This window comes from Carassius auratus, chromosome 35, assembly GCF_003368295.1.
Source record: "Carassius auratus strain Wakin chromosome 35, ASM336829v1, whole genome shotgun sequence".
Taxonomy (NCBI): domain Eukaryota; kingdom Metazoa; phylum Chordata; class Actinopteri; order Cypriniformes; family Cyprinidae; genus Carassius; species Carassius auratus.
Genome location: NC_039277.1, coordinates 8,925,706 through 8,948,688, shown reverse-complemented (window position 1 = coordinate 8,948,688; position 22,983 = coordinate 8,925,706). Strand labels below are relative to the sequence as shown.

Below are 22,983 nucleotides of genomic sequence, written 5' to 3'. Positions count from 1 at the left end.
TGTGAGGAGGCTAATAAACCGGTCCGGCAGGTTTATGGCATGGAAACAATGAATTCTGTCAAACAGGAAAAACCCTTGAAGTTCAAAAGGCAGAAAAGGTTTCAGTCAAGCGAGACAATGAGAGGATGGACTATTGTGACATCAGATTCTGTGAAACACATAGAAGTGATCAAATTATAGGCCAAACACTGTGATCACATGCTACATCCGTGTTCCATTATGAACTGCGTATCATCCAATTTGCATGCATTTCAGTCGTTTAGTGGGTTAGCAGTTTATTCCACGAGATACAGCAGCAAATAAAAAAACTGCATCTGAGTGACACATGAAAGAGCCATCAATCAAGCAGTGAATAACATCATTTCCTCCGGCTGCACTGCAAATCTCAACCATCCTCTCCAGCATGTTGTACTTTGCTTGTCTTTCTCCTTCCCTCCATTTTAAGATGCTAAAAATCTCCCTGAATTACCGTGAAGGGATTAGATACATGCCTGACAATAACATTAACACATACATCCAAAACAGCTTCAAATCCTTGTCTTTTTCTGCTTACACTCAACATTCCAGTGAATCCTATATGTGTGTATGGATAAATTAAAGAGAAATTATGAAATATAATCTTAAAAATGGGAACCCCTTTTAAAAGAACATTTCTATTCAAATGATTAATGTAATTTATCCCCTATAGAAAAACATTGTGGAGTTAACTCTCATGGGAGAGAGCTTCTCAAAGTGTGACAGCCTGATGTCCTTGACTGCTGTGAACAGACTGAAATAAGCCAGAGATTCTTCTGTGCTATATAAAGCACTGATAAGAGTAAAACTGCTTTGGCTCCAAACAAGCCAGATTCAAATAAAATGTTCGCAGTGTAATATATTTATGACATGCACTGAAATACCACATTTTATCTGTTTTAATCTCATGCAGTGGATTCTGTTATCGAAGAGAGTGTGACCTCCGCCGTGAAACTGCATTAATATTAATGCATGTTGAGCTTATCAGAGTGAAACTCATCTTATCATAACACACCAAAACCGGTGTGTGATGTCAAGATTACACAAAATCCATTTCTGATCCTTTTTTATATCAGTCAGTGGTGTAATTGCTTGAAATAGCTGTATGTGTCAAATGTAATTGGAATAATACATTTAAAAGTGCTTGTACTCATGAATATAAAAAAAATATGGTAATCTTTTTTTTTTTTTTATCTAGCTAAGATTGAAAAAGTTCTCAGAAATATACTTTAAAAAATAGTTAAAAATAGTTACAAAAATGTAATTACTCAAAAAATGTCATGTGGTGTAACCATTAGGCAAAATATATACTATACATTTAAAGTTACATAACTTTCCCTAATTGAAATAAAGCTGAAATAAAATAAAATGGAAAACTTGGAAATCAAAGAAATGGAAACTGGATTTTACAACCTGAACCTTCATCAAATCATCAGGTCAAATTGTCTGCTATTTTGGGAGTTAACAGTCAATATTTGACATCAATTATTCAGATATTTTCCACATGTTATCGGTGGTATATTGATAGTTCTAAGACCCTCAACAGCTCAACTGATCCCCCTACAAATGATCAGCTTGTCTCGTGAAGTGTCTGACCCCTGACCCCTGACTGGTCTATCAGGACCAAACAAGCCCGATCAGACTGCAGTTATCCCCATCACACACTCTTTGAGCCCTGGAGCCTCACTTACGCAGGGCATGATGTGTGTGCCCTGGGGGAAGACTCCATTTCTGTTAGAGAAACAGACACAGAGACACTCTGATTGTCTAACTGGATTGAGCCTTCGGTGTGAAATATATCCAGAGGGGAAATAGAGAACGATAGAGACATAAAGAGAGATGGAGAGCGAAAAAAGCAAGAGGTGAGAAATTGCTCTACACAGCTAATACAGTGGTCCTGACCTCGGCTCTCCTCTGAGAGACTTCATACCACACATATATGCCAGATACACTGCAGACACGATGGCAGTAATGGAGATGACCCCAACATGGCCACAAGAGAGGAACCCGAACACATGGCATCGACCCTCTTAACAGCCGTGCTGATTGCCTGTGACGGAATCCAGCGGAGCTTCAGACACGCGGCAAAATACATTGCATCCAAATATTGGCACCTGGGGAGTGAATAAAACCCTGTGAACCGTTCTGGACCGATTCTCTTATTGGCACATCCCTACACCCTACAGTCAGGGTCATTCACACTGAACGTGTTGTGCGTTTAAATACACAAGAATCCAGTGTAGTTAGACTTAAATAATAATAATAATAATAATAAGTGGTTAAAACAAATAAGGTAATGTAATTCAGTGGTGAGTGAGAGATGTACAAATAAATGTTCCTCAAAACCCTGTATTCGATATATTAACATGATTTTTCAAAACTAGTGTTCATTTTGAAATATTATTACTAACAATATAAAAAAGCTTTACTTTATTAAAAAAAATCAATAATAGAACATTGTGTTTAAGCCTGCTACAATAGAATTTATTATTAAATCTATATTTAATAATAGAGTTCAAGAACGTAAGCAGGTGGAAATATTACAGGTTTTCCAGCAAGAGCCTCTGTGTCTGTATTGAATAGTCTTCCCTCCCTCTGGTACAGCCTGAAGTTCAGACTAAAGAGCTCTAGAAATGGCTCAGAACATTACAGAATTGATCTCAATCTGTTATTATTAGTTAATAGTTCTACAAAATGACTTGAGCTGACTGCACAGTAGATGCGGTGTTCACATCTGATTAAAACCACATGTACAGGTTGCCCAACAGGCTCCACATTCCTCTGTGTGAAGATGGAGAATAAGCAAACAAACCCCCGGAAGGCATGCATCTGTTATCTGGTTCCCAAAAGCATTCCAGACTGTGCTGCACGGCCTCTTAGTGCTAGTTATACAGAACAAGGACAAGTCTTTTAAAACCAACAATACTCTGACATTTTCCCACAGGACCAGATGATCAATTCTGACCTTTGGAATTGATATTTCTTTAAATATATTTATTAAGAATTCTGCTTCTCCTGGAAGTTAGGGAAAATGATATGGGTGAAGCAAATCTGGAGAGAAAGACCACTGTGCTTTGAGAGGCTTCTGTTGTTAGGGCTCAGAGCATTTACGCTCGGGAGATAAATTCTTCCCTCTCCCATGCTTCTATCTCTCTGTGTCCAGACCAGATAAGTAACCATGGAAACATGCAGCATGCAACCAATCAGGCAATCAACGCCCTCCCTCCAGCCTGCTCGCTCTCATGATATGCAAGCAATTAATACCTTCAGCAGGAAAAATAAGAGTATTTGGAGATGGGATGTGTCCATGTCCTCGTCTCACTGTCTGCAGTTTTTCTGCCCAAGGACAGGAGGTCTATAAGAGTAATGTTTTCCATTGAGTGGGATTAATGCGTGTGCAGAGTCAAATCCCACTCACAAAAGCAGAGAAAGGATTAAAAAAAAACTAACAGCACACATCACTGACTCTGTTAAACGCTGCTTGGCATTTCTTGACATTACTACATATTCACGCGCAAATATTCCAATCCAGAAATTGCCTTGATGAAAATCAATAACTGACATCCATCTGTTAATCCTTGCTCTGTACTACATAAGTTATGGCTTGCTGGGTTTTGTGATTGGTTACAAATTCGCATCTATCAATAAGTAGGGCTGCAGACATGATATTTTAGTTAAATTACTATAGACATCAGCATCATTGCAACTAATTATGTTAATGTCCACCATAAAGTTATTCCATTGACTGCCGCTTGAAGAACTTAAATGGATATGGGTCAAATAGGTGGAAGGAAGTCCGTCATTGTGTGGAGAGTAAAAAACCAAAACATAAAATATTAAAACATTAAATTACATCACAAAAGGTTCACAGTGCCATAATGTTAGAACAGCATCTGTGAGAATCTCATTCTCATACATAATAACTGCATTGTCCTTATAAAAATAAAAATAAAAAAGACTCATTTTTAAATATTAAATATTTAAATATTTTTTTCCCAGTGTGAGCAACTTTTGGTTACTTTTACATCTGTTAATTAAAATATATAACATATCAACAATTCCAACATCACGTGTCTCAACCAAACCTCTACAATAAAAAATATTTTACAATGCATATAAAATATTATAAGTATGAGTAGGTTTTAAAAGAAATACTATATACTTGTCTTTTCTTTGGGAATTACATACATTTCGTACGTAAAGTACTAGCAATTCTAAGTGAAGATTGTTTCTGCACCGTGTTTTTCAGTGTGTGCCCAGTATTTTTCACACAATTCACTTATCTGTATACCGCTGTTTTCACTGTCATAAAAACAGGCTGAGGACTTCCTTGTCCTATGAAGTCCCTCCTTCAGAAATACGCAAGGAGTTCTGATTGTGATTGTTCCTGTGTTGTCAATCGACAGCAGCTTAAGCGCACGCGGCCCTCCTGGAAATGAGTTTTGACTCAGGATTTGTTTTGAAAACCTGGCAACCCTGATCTGAACGCACGTGCTGGAGATGTACTTCTAATCACAGAACGCCTTTACTGAGAGATGCGTATGAAAATCGCGTTCGATTTTTTGCACAGCCCTAACATCTAGTTAACGAAGCTAAACAGCGTTGCCCTTTGTGTAATAAGTTACAGAAACTGTTAAACGCACCAATTTAAATAATAAAATACACTTACCGGTTGTGGTCCATAAACAACGTCTTCTCCAGACAAAGAGGGAACTGCTCCATCTTTCAAGAATAATATTTGTGCAAATCCGGCATTAAACTGATTGAGATTGGGGAAGTTGTCCTCAGCAAAATGTGCTGCACATAGTTTTTCATGTGGATTATAATTTTCGGGAACCAAGTTAAACATAAATTGTAACCATTGATCCCTAAGTAACAGCGTCCCTGGGAAGGCCAAACAAAGATGATTGGACTCAGAGATGAAAATAACAGCGTTTCGACGACATGGCGACAAACCACCCTTCAAACGCAACTCTTCCTTCTCCGTGGGAGCGCAAGAAGACCACGCCCCCTTTTGTGAATTCATGTGGGCGGAGGTTAGTCAAAAAACCAAGTATAGATCTCTGCAGGAAAGTAATGGGAGTTATGAGATCAAGGTGTTTTTACACCATGATACCTGATTGGTTGATGCAATAGTGACGTTAGGTTTAGGGGTGGGGTGGGGTTCGGTAAGGGGGATCATTTAGATTGCATGATTCAGAAACACCACTTTTGCTCTGCAGAGACCCAAGTCTTCAAAAAACTGTTTTAGTGACGTCATTACTGCAGGAACTAGACTAGAGGGATGTAGTCCAAACTGGTCATACGTTGTAGGTGAATTCTGTTAAAAAAATATCTCGCTTCGCAATGAACTTTGAGTTTTAGAATTGTACAGATATTATGTATACTCTAACAACATTACACACTAACTAAAGTTTGAAACATGGGATCACGAAGAACAAGACCTTTAAGAGTTACACTCAGTTATGCACTGCAAATAACTTTTTCAACCATAACAAATGTATTATTAGCTGATTTGTTAAACACACACAAGTAATTTAAATGCCCATTATTTGACCCTAGTCTATTTAAAGGTAAGCAAAGCAATTTGTCACCCATTTCTACACTTTGATTTACCTGACTTAAACCAGGACAATGGTTGAGCTTGCAGTACAAATTATTTATTTTTCATTTGCAATGACTCGGCTGACTGCTTTTGGGAGCATGTTTTATGAAGCACCCTCAAGGGCATCAATCCATAAATCCATACAAGTTTTTCACTCACACACAAACCACCATGGCTTCAGGTTCTGTTGTTTTTGGTCAGCAAAGCCTCTGGTGCTTTTGCGCGTCATTGATTAATTGTGGTCATTAGGCGGTGAGAGAATGGCCTCACCTAGAGTTAGAGGTGGAAACCAACGGGAGATTAAAATTAATCACTCTGAAAAGTGACAGTACTGACTGTAGCCTGCGGAGAGCAGGATGAAGAGGAGGGAATGAGTGAATATCTCAGTGAAAGTGTGTAGAACAATGGTTTCATTTTTATTCAAAAATACATCACAAAAAGCAAACAAAAATAAAATGAGGTTTATACATGATGTGCAAACCAAACAAACAGGAAGAAAAAAAGTTAATGTAATATTAGTACACAGTTTTTTTAAAGAAAACATCTACAGTTAATAATCATTGGTTGTCTCTTATTAGTAAGGAGAGTATCCATCTCTTTAAATGGCACTGTACAGAGAACCGGCCCTAACCTCTACTGTTATGAAATACCAACTGGGCTCCATCCAAAAAGAAAACAGATGATTTGGTTCAAGAAAGTCGAATCACGCAGCAGTTAAGGTTTGCTGATCAAAGATCAGCTTTCCTTGTTTACACTGGCATAAGCAATAAGCCTCCATGTTTAAACAAGATGAACTGATCCTGTAACTGCACCTTACAAGCTTAATAAATAAAAGCCAGGGAAATTACAAGTGCACGTGCTTTTGGGTAATGACAACATATGTATAATAAATGTTAATAATACCTTAGCCAGACTGTGGATGATTAGCCTGATCATCCTCTTGTCCTTGATCATATTCATGGCTTGAGTGCCAACAGCCATAAAGACAAATTCAATCAAATCACACCCAACATTACAGCAAATATATTTACACATTCAATTGGAACCCTGGTCAAAAGACAAGCAGATCATGAAAAGGCTGCTATATGTATATAACAGACACACAGCATGTCAATCAAAATGTACTTCAAATTATGATTGTTTTGTAATCATTCATGTGTTATTTACTGCTGACATGGACCCACCAGTGACACCAGCTCATTACACCCAAAGTTAAAAAAGGCACAGTGTGAACGTTAAAAGTGACCCTGCGGGATGACACAGTAACCCAAACGACAAGAAAGACTATTTCCTCAAGAATGATGACACTCACGGTGGTTGATATGGTGACTTGAGAGTGTTAAGACTAATCCTAATCAATACAATATTCATAAATATTCAAAAGACTTTTGAAAATCTATAAGCAGACAACCAATCAGAGACTTGAACATGAACCACTCCGACATGTACCGATGGGGGTTTACAACTGCCAAATGGTCCAAAAAATAATAAATTCAAAGCAGTTTACAAGTTCCAGTATTAGCTCATTTACACATAAAACAATCTCATGTTCATATATACACATCACATGTACATTTTCAAGCTAAACAAACTCTTATCTTTTTAAAAACAATATCATCCAGAAACCAAAACAAACCCACATACTTTCCACAGACCTTTGAGTAAATGTTTCCAGGCTTTTGTAGCATAAAGAGATAATAACTGTCATAGAGAAGTGATTTAAAAGTGCCTAAAAATGTTAAAATGTTGCAAATTGATAAATCAGCAAAAAGAATAACAAATAGCTTGGGAGTTCTCATCTAAAACCAAGAGCTATAGGTAGTACTACATGCATTTCATTTAGTTCAATGGGTTTAATTTAATCTCCGAAGAACATTTAATAGGAAAACAATTCAAGTTTCTTATATTCTACAGGGGCCTCTATTTAAAAAAAAAAAACAATAGCAGGCGAATAAGTCACCTTTCCACATCCCATTGAATAAAGTTTTTTTTAACATCTGTTGAAGGTCTGTAAGTCAAATTGTATTATCAGAGATGGTACGAGCTGAGTTGAACTCACTGCGATCTCTGCAGAGACCTTTATTTGCTCCTTCACAAATCCCACTGGAACAATTAATAAAATAGTGACAGTCAAAATGTGTGGAGAATGATCCCAGTTCAGCTTTACACAATGGAACCATCCCTGTTCTGGGCAGGGATCATGACAGCGATGGCCCCCATCCGGCTGAGGTTGGGGCCGGCCATTCTGCTGGGTGCGGGAATAGGGGCTTGACTAGGGGGCTTCTCGTACTCTTCAGAGGGTATCTTGTCATACTGGGTCTTGGTGTACTCGTGCAGGTTAGAGGGAGACATGGAGCCCAGAGAGGAGCGCTGGCTGCCCACACTGGTGAAACTGCGTGCGGTAGAAACACGGCTCTTTGGAGGAGGGACATCCTCTCTGTAGGAGGGAGGGGAAAAAGAAGAAGGAAAAAAAAAAGTGTTCAATCAAAACCTATGAGGGGAGTCCATAAGATTTACTTCTGCATTTATTAAAAATTTAATTTAAAAAAAAGGTTGGAAGATTTTTGACATTTTAATGTCTTTAATGTACCTAAAAAGTTCAAATTACATCATATCTACATAGGTTATATGATGTATTCTATTACATTAACTAACATGTAGAAACAACCAAAAAAGAAAACTGTAAACACATCACAACTTTGTTGGTGCACCAAATTGCTTTGATTTATGAAGTTTTATTAATACACTACTGTTCAAAAGTTTATTTTTTATTTTTTTTAAAGTCTCTTATGTTAACCAAGGTTGCCATTTTGACTATATGGGGGAGCTCAAATGTCTGATTTCACATAGAACAACTGGTTTTATCCCAATAAGTTAATATACAGCCTATTATGATAAAGCTGTTAGAATCTGAAAAGAAAAAAGCTTCAAATTAATATTTTAAAGTGTGTGAATAAATCCAACCACCCCTATAGATTTATGTTTCACTTTCCATAATCCATGACCAACAGAGGAGCATCTTGGCAGCCGGGATTTCAAACTTTACCAAGACTCAAACCGACACCGACAGAGACTGGATTTTTTTGAACAGGTAGGGTACAAGTAAATTCAAAACATTTCAGCCACTGTATATATCTAAACCTTTATTTAAACCGGAAAGTCACATTGAGGTTAAAACCTCTTTTATAAGTGTGACCAGGTCAAGACAGGGTCGTGGAAATATTATTTACCTGATATAAGATGCATTTGGTTTTGAGTCTAGCGCTTCATTGTAGTATTACGTGATATTTCTTCAGCGCACAGCGCTGCAAACTACAATGCAGAATATTAATAACTATGACTGGGACTTGTTATATACATACTATTATAATGAGAAGACCATTATACTAAAACACTGTGAATTTTAGAGTTTAGCTGCCGTGTTTCTGCACACGCTTTCTTGAAGAACGGGTCCACAAAAGGAGTTTGCATTCAGAGCCCCGCAGATATGTTCATGTGCATTTGGGCCCTTTTTGCAAATAGCTTTTAAGTCTTCATTTTAACGTTATGTTGTATAAATAACGAAGCGTGTTCTACATGAAATTACGAGTTGAATCCTATTGATTAAAAACTTGCTATCAAATGCGTCACTCTAGGCTATTGGTCATCTTCAGTGCACGCAGCTCAAAGCAGAAATGCAGAACATTAACTGTTAACGTTTTAGGCTAACGTTATAATGAGAGCACCACTGTAAAAAAATAAATAAAAAAAATAAAAAAAAAGTTAATTGTTATGGTTTTGCTGACGTTAAGTGTTAGCTATCTGTTAATCAAAACATAAAACTTTACTTACCCCGTTTATATCTGCAAGGTGTTCATTACACATTTTCCCTCTGTGTTAACATCAGTAATTATGTTAGTCGAATGTCTGACTTGACTCTTGGTAATGTATTTTGCCCCGCCGCCAAATATATGATTGACTATCAGTCAAACATCAGCAAGATTCCGATTATTCGACTATGATAATTCTTAGTCGGGGACACCTCTAAAAAATACTAACCCCAAAAAACAAACTTAAATGTTTATTTAAAAAAAAAAAAAAAAACTGTGCCAAGCAAGTAAATAAAGCAACATAACAAGGCCATTTCCAAACCAAAAAACAAGCTAAATATCATTGTGCTTTGCCACTCAGGTCTCAGATTGGCTGAATAAGACTATGGATTTCCAGTGTAGCCCATCGGGCCTGCTCTCCACCCATCCTCCAAATTAACATGCATTCAGCAGCAATAATCCATTATAGCACAGAACACAGCAAACGAGAGCGAGACAGCGGGGTCTCCTCTAAGAGAAGCTGGCTTATTTGGATAATCCTCTTTTGTCATGGCCTGTGTGAGGCAGCGCATGACTCCCAGACAAACTGTCCAGCTCTGGGGTCCAAGGGGGGCCTAATACAGGGCCTGACCCCCTTCACAGAGAGGAATGCCATTTCAATAGGGTCGGGGAAGCGAGAGAGGGACAGAAAGGGGGAGACACTGACAGAGCAGGAATCAACTGAACAAACAAACACACAGAACTGATTACACCAGCCTTTCATTTGAAGGGAAAAGGGTGAAGAGGGGAAGAGTGACGGCATCACTAGTCTGTTTCACTGGGCATCAGCTTTGTTTTGTCATCAGTGAGCATACAGGAGGCATGTGATTGGATAAAGAAACTGATTGAATCACACAGACAAAGGGACAGTGACATGTACCAAATGGGACCTGGGTCAAGAGCTCCCTCTCTCCTTCATTCTTGTTCCTTTCGTTATTAGGCTGAAGACCGTTGTCTCCAGACAGTATGTCAGTAGGGAGAAGCAAAGCAGTGTGTGTCTGGGCGAATTACACTAACAGGTGTTTTTCTAAAGAACTTCTCATTTATACAATTAATTAGGATCTTGTTGGAAAAGGTTCACATACACATGCCTAAAAGTATTAGTGTGAGTGTAGTACCTGATCTCATAGGCAATCTCCTTCTCGTACTTCTTCTTGTTACGGGCACGGCAGAAGCAGAAGAGGAGGAGTGCGAGGAGAATGAGAAACAGCAGAATGCAGATTACTACAGCTGCGATGGTGCCGGCATTGTTAGGAGCTGCAAAGGGACAGAGAGAGACTTTGAGATGAACAAGTTTAGAGTCAAAGACATTACCCATCAGCCCTTTCACCACATCACTGTAATAAGATAATGAGGGATACACCACCAAACTCAGACTTTGCATATATTTAAAGAGGAATCAAACAGGCTTATGAAGACTCACGTTGTGTGATATTGACCTCCACCGAACACTCTTCTGTTCCAACACGGTTTTTAGCAATACATTTGTACGTTCCTGAAGCTGCCTCGGTTGCGTTTCTCAGACTCATGGTGCCCCCGACTGGATCTGTGCACAGCAGCAGACAGATTCTTCATTTTAACTGAGGCATCTGACAGCTATGATAGCTTTCCAAAAAAAATAAAAATTAAAAAAATATTTCAAGGTACAGGAGTCTAAGGAACTTACCCAGGACTGCCAGGGGCGGAATTAGTTTATTGCCTGTGGTTCTTTCCCAAATGTACTGCAGTGGTTGTGTGCCCTCCACAGAGCTACATCTCAACACCATATCTTTCCCCGCATAAGTCTGACCCTCTGCATAACATTTGGGTTTAGAGGGGCGCACTGTGGGAAAGGAAACAGGAAGATGAGACTAAAAGGACCAGCAGTTTCGTTGGAGCTATTCCACATGACAATTTGCTGACTTATCAGGCAGCACTATAAATCGCTCCAATCGCATGGTGAAATTAATTGTCCATGAAAGATTATTTTATTATTATTATTATTATTAAGAAAAAGTATCAAAAGTTGATATTGAATAATCATTTATAGTTACAAGATATCATGCAAACATATGTATAAAGTATATACTAACTTATGTATAAAGGACTATGCAGTATGAATGAGCTATTAGTATAGCAATGTTTTATGCATGAGACCACAAGTTTAGGCAAATATCTCAAGTAGGAAAACATCATTATTTCACTTTCTGACCCACTAAAAGCTCAAATATCCCATCTCACATATGGTCCATCATGGATTCCTCGAGGCCCTTCTTTCACACTTCCACCCATATTCATTCTCGCTGCTGCATTATAACTAATCACAGCATAGGAAGCCATGATCATGGTAATGGTTACAGCTGCTGCTATTACAGGTGCTGTCAATCAATTTAATTAAAATCAGAGCACAGTGGATGTCAACATTTTTTGAGATTAAAGAGCGAACAAAAGCAGAAAAAGAGGGTGGGAAAGTGGCTGGGTATTTGTAAGAGAGAAAGCATGTGTTTACTAAAGATATATGCATTAAAAACAGCAGGGGAAGTGGGTGAAATCTATGCATATAAGGCGGGAGGGGGATGTGGAAAGATAGTTAAAGATTGGGTGGGGGAAGAATGGAGAAGATGGGGACAAACAGACCCCTTCCTTGCTTGGCAGGAGATGACAGGAGAATTCAAAGGCAAACAAAACTCCAAATTAAAACCAGGAGGAGGAGACAGATACAGAGCCCCACATGAGGATGCTAAAGATAAAGAACTAAAGGGAGACAGAGTCCACACAAATAAAGAGACGGGGCAAAACAGACACAAGAAATGTCAATGGTCGCTCTCTGTGATTCCTCCCAACCTTGGGCAGGGTGTTGGCATTCAAGTCTCTTATCGACATCCTCGTTTGATAATTGAAGCTGTAAAAACAGATCTCTGGGGCTGCTGGGACAGAGGCTTAGAGACCTGAGGATTAACAGCAGGCAGGACTGAACAGCAGTTTAATAGGATGAGGGGTCAGAGCACTGCAGCTTCCTCTAACAGAGAAATTAAATGTGTGGTGATGGACAGGTGGGCGGGAGAAATAAAGATGTAGACCGACTAATGCACGTGATTAAACCAACGCACACATCTGCACTAAAATCCCTATATGTTATTTTGTGCATGTCGGTATTCTGAGGAGATTACACTTGACTGGTCATAAAGGCGAGAAGAAAAACAAGAATGAAAAAGTCAAACTGCCTGATGCAACTCCAGAAGCATAAAGGCGTGAAAAGAAAAAGGTCAAGCACTTTTATTTTCTGCTGTCTGAAAAAAGATGAATTTACTTTTTCCACCTTGAATGCTAGATAGTTCACCCCAAATTAACAATCTTGAAGAAGCATGCCATTTGTATTGTCTATACAGATTACTGGGACAACTACCAACAAAACAAAAAGCCAACAGAAACACACCAGAATTATAATGAACTTGCAATTTTGTAAAACAACCATTTAATTATTTTTTGCTCTAGAAATTAGTTAGATATATATACACACATATATATACAGATACACACACACACACACACGACATACTATAATAGTATATAAATAATAATCTGCAAACCCTTTAAACTACAATGCCTAAACCTAGAAAGCTGCCTGGTGGAGAGCAAATATGAAGATAAAGAGCTGAAAGTTGTTTGCTCCTACTGAAAGTGTTGTGTTACTCTGTTTTTGCATCCCTGGAGCAGGGCCGTGTCTCTCTGAGGTGACAATGTACCACATATACGTACAGCCCCTTTAAGTGAATGCCCTTGGACTGCTATCTCTGATGGAGACGCGTTTAGTAAGGAACACACGCACACAACCAGGGAGCATCTGCTCTGAATGCAGGTACAGAGTCCCCGCGGTCATCAGCGATAGGATGAGGGTGGACTATGAAGGGAACAGGTGAACAGAACAGCTGCATTCATCAACTGCTGAGAGCACAACCAATCTGTGTCCTTCCATCTGTCTTACTGTGGCCCACCTCTTGCCAAACAGTCCTTCACTTTAATAAATTAGTGGACTAAGTCCAATAAAGGCTTTTGCATTACCAATCACTGGTTCAAGAATTGACACTGATGTCAGTCAACCACTTCACTTTTTTACTTCGTCTTTCGATTCAGGATACCATAGTAAAAACTAAATATAACTAAACACATTATTTACTAATAAGTTAAATAATATAAAATGATTTATAAAATACATGTTTAAAAGATTGGGGTCTTATGCTCACCAAGACTGCATTTATTTGATCAAAAATACAGTAAAAACAATAATATTGTTAAAACAATTGATACAATTTAAAATAACCTTTCTATTTTTATTTTATTTTTTTATTTTATGTAATTTATTTATTGTTTTCATGTAACTTTATTGTATTAATTGACCAATAATTTTGACAATCCTATTCATAATAAATAAATAATCTTTCTGGCAACACTGAAAAATATAAGCACGCCACACAGATCACTTGCTGGATTGTCAATTTAATACTGGGATTTCACCTCAATTAAAAACGTTTTCCCTGTTCCTTTTTTCTTCTTTTTCCTGATTCGTTTCTATTTTTAAATCATGCATCTGCAATGCAAATATACCTCTCTGTTGTTTGGTTATTGAGTTTCAGGAAGTATCACTGTCATCACAATATTTGTGGAGTTGCTTCTGATGGCCTTGTTTGCCTAGGGCGTTTCTGTGTTGGCATTAGTCATCACAACAAGAAACAGGTGATATTTCACACACAAGGCCGCACTGATATCACACTTGCTGTTGACCAGCGATTCATGCATACCTTGAAAGGCATGTCAGAGGGCCTGTGAAATCAAACTTTATAGCGTATTTATGGTGCAGATCAATACGTCGTCACTCAGGACTTTCCCTATATAACCAAGTAATATAACTCACCTTCCAGAAGAAAATATAATAAAAATAGAGAGTGTTTCTCAAAATAATACCAAATAATAATACTACCAAATAAGGCAAACATTTTTGAATAAGCAGGGTTAGAGATTGGTTGTTGAGATGACTTATTAGCTTTTAAATGCCACTTTATCTAAATATTTTATACTCACCCATGATGGTAAGGAGGAATTTCCTGCTGCCGATGCCAGGAACCTTCTTCACCTTGCACTGATAGGTGCCTGTGTCTGTGGCTTTCAGACCCATGATGTTCATGGAGGCATCACCGTTTTTAGGGTCAGGGGAGTTGAAGTGAACTCTTCCTTTAAGAGGTTCGTAATAGTGTTCAAAGGCTCTGTCACCTGAGTACACAATCAACTGTGGGAAGGAACAAGAGATGACAAAAGAGCAAAAGAGAATCATGTTTTAGTAAGTCTAATTCATGTATTGATAAAATGTTACTCAATATTTTAGCTTAATAACTGTGAGTGGGAAAAAGTGCAGTGTATATGCATCAGTGAAAGGTCAAACTAATGATCACATTCAGACAAAAGCCTAATTTTTCTTCTTATGAAAGTCAGTTGACAAAAACAAACACAGTGCTCCCGACCCACTTATCTTAAAAATGTCCTTCAGCACGAGTAAATCATTTGCCCTTTCTATGTACAACCTGAACAAACTATTCTTGTTAGGCTATGCTTCTCTCTCACAATGCTACATAGTAAGGGACAGTAAAGGTCTGTTCCCAGCAAAAAAGAAAATACGTGCTTCGTACAAACACAGATAAAAGACATGCAGAGTCTTGCCACCCACGGAGGGAAAATATGGGATCCATTCAACAGACTCCATCACCACCACATCATTTTTCTATGACGATGGAGAGGCGACGGCCTCCAGTGGCATCTTGGAAAAATAAATAAATAAATAAATAAAGGGATAGGGACAACTGCCTAAAGCAACATACAGGCACTATAACATACTTCAATTCAGAAAGTCAAAAAAACTGCTCAAGGCAGAGAACAAAAGATACAAAACTGAAATCCAAGACAACTGATGGATAGAATCAAGTCCCCACCCTATATTTGTACATCTTTTCAATAATCTGTTACACTCAGATGTATGACACAACACAACACAACACAGAGGAAAAGATATGTTGCTATAGTAAGTGTTCACTCTAGGGTCAGTGTGCAGTTTCACTGCCATCTAGAAGTCAAGTCTTCAAGGACGCAGTGTGACTTGTTAAAGTCAAAGTGTGCATGTTAACTTGTGAGTCTTGTTTACACCCGTGTGTATGCGTGTATGCCTGTAGGTAAGTGCACTTCCTCCAGGGCCACATCAGGCTTGTTTGAAATGCAAAGCAGCACTGACTCACCTGTGAGATCAGTCAGCTTTACAGCGCAGGCAATTTCTGTAAGCCTGTCTGCATTACTTTAGCAAACTCATTTTTCCACAATTCCAGATGGATAAAATAAAATCGTCAACCTTTTATATTGTAAATTACTAAAAAAAAAACTTAAGTCCAATTGCATTTTAAAGAATTTAATGCTTTTGTATTTAATTGATCAAAAGTAAATTAATTTGTCTTCTTAAAAAATATTTCCATTTCAAACAAATGCTGTTCTTTTGAAATTTCCATTCAAGGAATTCCGAAAATAAAACATCACAGTTTCAACAAAAACATTAAGCAGCTGAACTTTTTTTTTTTTTAACACCGTTAATAAGAAATGTCTCAAATCAGCATTTTAAAATGATATCTGAAGGATAATTTGCCATTAAAGACTTCACCGCAAAATAAATTATGGTCAATGCATTTGTCTGAATTAGTGGATAATTTCCTAGCAGAAAATTACCAGTAATTTTTATTTATAAACTCAAACTTTTAACTAGCAATGTATATCATTACATAAATTTTTCACATTACTCAAATTTAGTAACAAATGGCATTTAAACTGTTCAAATTAACTAGACAGCTATTCTCTGACTCACAAATACAGATACTGGTAAACTGCAAAACAATCTTCTCATTTTCTATATGTAAAAATGCAATTATAAAAATCACTGCATGTTGATTTCTACTTTCTAAATATTCCTTTTGTTTTGCGTTTCCTATTGTCACTCTCAATCACAGCAGGTCTATTGTGCAATTGCAGTTGCCGCTTAAGAGATTATAGAGCCACAGTGCATACAGTGAGTGTCACCCCAAGTTCCCATCCATTCTTCAATATAATGCTAACACTAATGGTCACTGCAGTTTTGTATGGAATTCGTCAACAGTGTCCCACAAACAAGAGAATCATTTCACGCTTCACTGTGTCCCAAAGACCTTTCACAATGAATACAATCATTGGAAATTGGGTTCTGCATTCAAGATTGATTCATTGTTTCAGTTCTTGTGAAAAAAAAAAAGGAACTGCTGATCAAAAGTGAGAGATGAAAAAGAAGGAAAGTGCCCAAGATAGACCAAACACTGATCAAGTCAGTTTGCAACTCCTCTATCATATATTGACTCATTTGGTTTTCACTAAAGCTTCATTTAGGCCAATCAGTGAAGGAAAATCCTGTAAAAACAGAGATATACTGTGAAATATTATTACAACTTTATAAAACATATTACAACTTAATATAACAGTTTTCTAATAATGTTAAATGGGTGCCAAGGAAATAATTATTGTTATCATCATGTTGAAAATGGTTGCAGTGCTTAATATTTTTGATAAATACAACATTTATTTAATATAAAAATTATAAAATGTAACATTAAAAGTAACATTATAAAATGTATTTACTGTCACTTTAAGTCAATGTAGGCGTGGGAAATATGGCAATTATTTTTTTCTGGAAAATAACGATTCTCTCACTATTCTTTGTCATGTTGGTTTAACCATTCTGATCAGTACAGCCAAACTACTTTCCCTATTTTAAAAACAAGGCCTTGGTAACAAAATATATATATATAAAAAGCAAACATTTAGGCCAAAGTGGACAAAGATTAAAATCTTTGTAATTATTTACTCTGTTATTAAAAAATAAGAACAATATGCACATTACAAAAATATGGGTATCTCTGTACATCTGTTATTTTTTCGGTATAGACACAGCGTCTATGTTAGCAAAGAAAACTATCAGTATAAATATAACGATCAGTATTCTAAACATTGCATATCCTGCAATGTGATTTTCACAGATGTGCACATCCTGATATTGATGCTGAAATTATATATCATGCAGCCCTATTGTAAATCAAAATAGAATAGAACCGTGAAATTTGTGTCAATACCCTGCCCTAGTAGATAGTGTAATAATAGTTTCCAAAGCAAGAGTAAAACATTGCAAAGAACTGGGGCACGATGACCGTTAGAAATGTCTCCCAAAATACAAGTAGTCCATGTACAACCTTCAACTTCTTATAAACCATTAAAAACAATGAAATGGGTCAAAGACAAATTTCAAGTCCTGGGGCAAAGCCTGGCAGAACAGAGGGGAGAGAGTGCAGGTCTATGCCCATGAGGACGACCCAGCATACACCAAACTGGGCAACTGAGGGGAACAGAAATGTGAGGAGAAACGGAGAACGATAAAAATAGAATGAAAAATTAGGTGTAGAACGACAGAAGAAATGAAGGAGCTTTGAGAAGAAAAAAAAAAGATGGAGTAGAGAGAGAGTATGTGTGCGAGAGAGTGAGATAGTAAGAAAGGTGCAAGTATACCATTGAGATCGACCACTGAGGGCTTCCGACCCAATTCTGTCCCCAGCTAAATGCATAACTCTCTGGAGAGAAAGCGTACGAGGTAATCTCTGCAGGGGCTGCAGCAGACAAGCACACACATATCTGGCCGCTTACTCTACCTGCAAGTCCAGTGTTAGGGCTAAAATAAGCCTTTTGTGAGGAAATCAGGGATGGATTAATTATGGTTTAGATTACAGAGATAGCAATTGTATGGATGCAGGGGGTGCCTCTGCAGACCACAAGTGTAAACACTTAAACACACAAAACATCAATACATAACATCAGTTAACAGCTTCCACAACCAATTAAACTCAGATGCACATCAATGTGAGTAAAACCATAGTGATTATATGATCCTTTATGTAGACCCACACACATATCCATCCAGGGAGCAACTTTACAGTGCACTAAAACAACAGGAAACGTTCATAATATGGCACTCACAAACCAGCACCTGCTCACTGCAGATCAAACCAGGTATAACATATAACCAAAGGTAAGCCTTCAAGGGCGATCACCCCACCAAAATTGCCAATACTTGACATCTAAATGGATCTTAATTAGGATGCCGACTAAGTATTGTTGTTTTATTGTTTGGGATTCAAAGTGTGGTTTTCTGATTAAAATTGTGACCCATTTAGCAGACAACATTTTTGTGATTATATATTAATATGAATAGAAAATAACAAAAACAATTAGGAACTATAAAAGCTTCTCTTTAGTTGACTACCGCTACTTTAGAAGCACTTCTAATTAAAAGTTTGTGAATATGATTGGCAAATATTGCATTTCCAAATGCATGTTTCAAGTGACCCAAACTCAAAGACAGACATTTCTCACACAGAAATGTGCGCCTAACAAATGAAAACAATAAGCGTTCCAAAATCAGCTAAACATTAAACATTTGATCTCCTCCGACTGGATGGAATCAAAGGCTGAAGCTTATCTGAGTCTTTGACCACCATACACCATTCGATTTTCTATTCTGTGTATGAGTGTGGATGTTGACGACTGTGCAGTAAAAATGTCACTCTTCTGCTTTGCACAACAGAGGCAGTCAAACTAGTTCTGAGAGCTTGTTTTGGCTGATAACAAGAACTTGTGACAGGAAGAGAGACAACAAACACAGGGACAAAGTCAAACTAAACCTCCCAGAGGCTTGTGAATAATGCAGACATCAATTTTCTTTCACATAGACACTAACCTTATCTCATTGATACACAATCAGTTTATCTACTCACCACTTTCTCTTCTTTCTGGTTGTCAGAGGGCTGCAGGCTCCACTCAATGTCCAGAGGCCCAGAATCCTCGGCAGAGAGAGTGAACTGACAGTCCAGCTTCACGGTCTCTCCACTGGCTTTCTCAATGGATGTAGGGCCAGTGGAGGTGATCTGTAGTCCACAGGCTGAGCCTGAAAGGAACAGAAAAGATAATGCTTTCAAACAGTAATGAACATGCCACATATTAATTACAAAACTAATATTTATTGCAATCAGCTTCTTTTGTAAATGCATGGAAGGATGTTGTTTTCACATCACTGCATGGTTTGGATCTGATATCTATACAGGAGTTATAACTCAAAGCCTGTGAAATGCAGCATCCTTGAGAGAATGACCGAATTCTGTGGTCTGAGAAGATATGCATGGTGCATGGCCTCAGTAGAGCTGAAAATAAATACATCCAAGATCATCTATTCTTGGAATGCATTTAATTTAGTAAATGATGACTAACTGAGCACACAGCAGTGGGGCTCTGTACAGCAGAGATCAAGAATAAGTATAGACATAAGATAAACCTAAATAAAGCATCTATCATCATCATATGCTATCATTTTATAACGGAATCCAGACAGGCAGAGGCACAGTTTTTAAGCTCCTATTTATTGATGATACATGGTAAAATCAATTTCCTTACTGGTCAGGAACGACCAGCAAATATGCAAGCGATATGCATGTATGCCTGTCTATCTTCAGCATTGGATTTTTACACCGGATACATGCAAGCATAATAAAAGTTTCAAGTCATTGTTACCAAGTATTGAGTACATGTAAGATGTTTCTAAACCAGTTTCAGTGAGCTGACTCAGCTCATAGACATTCATAGTAATGCACAGCTGAAACTTCAGAACAAGAAAATCCTTTTTTTAAACCATTAGGAACAGGTGGAGTGCCATTAACGTAGAGATCAGAATATTGTAGAGGCCTCTGGCTACTAATCACAGTTCAGTGCCATGAGGTTCTGCTCTTTCATCACAATCAAGGGACTGGTTGTAGATCAGCTTTACACACACACAACACAAACAGTTGAATGAAGCTGCAGGGTGTGTTGCACCACATTATATAAAAGAGAAACGTTTAAATGTCATTCTTATGGCAGTGTGTGAATTTACCTTGGGTATCACCGTTGCTTTAATTTGTGGGGTCAAAAAAAATATTAAGAATGTGTATCGCACAAGGAATACTGATTCAAATGAAAAGCGGCGCTCCAGTCAACAAATGAATATTGCTGGCATGGGCCATTCAAAATCCCCCCATTAACAGTAATATATGCTCATTTACCCGTGATCAAAGTAATTCTTTAAACTAATGGGTCCTTTGGTGACCCTGGCTGAAGGCTGCATTTCATTTCATTTTAATTAATATAGCCAGCTCTCTAGCAGGGATCAGGGCAACATCGAGGACATGACTTTATTCAATCACCTAGGTCTATTCTCTCCATCTACAGCCATAAATCTGGTTCTAAAACATGTAGTGCTGTGCCCCACTACCATGCTAGATCACAACTCTTCTACAATTTTTGTTTATCATTATTATTTTTTACTATGATGTGACTAAAGAACATATGGCTTTCTTACCAAAAATTATAAACCAGTCCAAACCGGCTACAAATCAGTGTCACGGTTTACTGCCCCACCCTTTCTCTCTCAACTATAATCATGCAAATGAAATACTAAGTAACAGCTTGCATATCCTTTGGACATCAGTAATCAATACTAGCCACACATGCATACAGAACAAGAGACCCGAATTGAATATAAACTAAGCATGCCTGTACACAAAAATGTGATTTCCATTGCATGTTCAATGTGTTCAGCAGGGCCAATAGATGTACAGATGCATGTACTAAATAAGACACAAACAATGACCAAGTAATTAGGGATGCACGATATTGGATTTTGGCCGATATTCGATATGCCGATATTTTCAAAATAATTTTGGCCGATGCCGATACCGATATCGATATATATACAAATATATACTGATATATTTAAACTTTAATTTTACTGAAGAGAAATCCATGTATCTCTTCTGTACTGATTCTACCATAAATGTATTATTTTACAAATGTAGACTGACATTCACATCTGAAAAACAGGTCAATTATTTCACTTGGAGAATATCGGTTTGGCTCATCAGCAGAAATATTCATATCGGCCGATACCGATAATGGTCATTTTGAGCTTTTATCGGCCGATACCGATATTGTGCCGATATTATCGTGCATCCCTACAAGTAATGGTCATTTTATAATACAGTAGAGCATCTGCAGTGGCATTTCACCAATGTTTCTTTTAAATTTGCAGTGTGCAGCTACTAGAATATCTCCACTAGGGCTGGGTACCGAACTTCGATGCCTTTATGGTATCGAACGAAAAACTTAGATACTATGAGTATCTAAAATTTTTTGTCTTTCGGTGCTAAATTTCGGTTCCAAAAGCCAAGCGGCCATTTTTCTTTTTTTTGTTTTTGCCAAGCGGCTGTGTTTGTGTGAGCTTGTAGCATACGTGCATGTAAGGACCCAATTTCGCTGTGATTGGCTGTCCACCACCACGTGACATGACGGGACGGGGAGGATTTCTGAAAAAACTCGCAGTCACACAACACAACTGTAGTTGTTTTTTCTCAAAACGTTTCCGGCTACACTTTATTAAAGTCATGCCGAGTCAGCAATGTGCAACATATGCAATAATAATATTGCAAACAAAGCCGGTGTTAATGATGCATTTGTTTGGATGAGTGTTTTGCCCTCCCTCCCTGTTTAGTTTGGTCTACTCTATTGCGTATCTTGAAACGCCCCCTTTCACGTCATCTAAAAAACAGAATGAGAGAGACCGATTTATCCGGTACAGCGAATTTCGATACTCGAAAGATGAATTCATTCTCTGTACGCGCATTGTCTGAAATGCTGCTCACAGCGCATGCTTTGAATGAGTGAGCACAAGCTCCGAACGCGCGTGAATTGTTTAAAACGCTTGAATCAGCAATATTTAGAAACAAATGCAAACGATCGGCTATGATCCGTTTCACCCCTTCAAACGAGTGAACAACGCGAAGCAAGTGAAGTTAGGAATTTTACATCACTATTCACAATAGCCCATCGGACTGGAAAACACAATAGCCCCAGGAGGTGGGGCTAACTATTTTGCGAGCCCTGCACCTCAGATCTTTTTGTGAAACACTGGTTTCCAAACTGGTTTCGTTAAACAAAATAAATGATTATTTTAAAACATTGACTCAAAAGAATCAGGGGTTCACTAATCTGATCATGAACTTGTATTACCAAGTCAAAGATGAGCTATTATTGAACATCTCGAATGAATAAAGACTTCAAGTTCATCTGTAAAGCACATAAAGCTATTGTTTGAGTCTATTTCATGCATGATTCGCATGGATCTGCTAACTGAATGCAAAGAGTGAGTTCTAGAAGAATGTTTGTGTCTTGATGAGCATGTATCGCTCACTTGGAGTCGCTAAATGAACAGCTGTTGTTCTTTTTTTTTCAACGGAGGATCAGTTGCCCTATTGGTTAAAATCCCCAAACTGTTTACTTAAATATAAAATGAATGACATGAAAACAGGGGCGTTTGCGTTATGATGTGGTGGGCTGCTGTGGGCCAGA

General features: G+C 37.9%; 1 protein-coding gene across 1 annotated transcript in view; it reads right to left on the bottom strand.

Annotated features, from left to right (window-relative positions):
* Nucleotides 1–6,015: 6,015 nt before the first annotated feature.
* Nucleotides 6,016–22,983, bottom strand: part of LOC113054271 (coxsackievirus and adenovirus receptor homolog) — a 40,717-nt gene continuing 23,749 nt past the window's right edge. Inside the window, exons 2-7 of the mRNA XM_026219697.1 lie at nt 19,326–19,495; nt 14,527–14,731; nt 11,135–11,290; nt 10,892–11,014; nt 10,587–10,725; nt 6,016–8,057 (exon numbers count right to left, since the gene is read on the bottom strand). Coding sequence (XP_026075482.1) covers nt 7,784–8,057; nt 10,587–10,725; nt 10,892–11,014; nt 11,135–11,290; nt 14,527–14,731; nt 19,326–19,495 — 1,067 coding nt within the window. The 3' untranslated portion in view covers nt 6,016–7,783. The remainder of the gene's footprint in view (nt 8,058–10,586; nt 10,726–10,891; nt 11,015–11,134; nt 11,291–14,526; nt 14,732–19,325; nt 19,496–22,983) is intronic.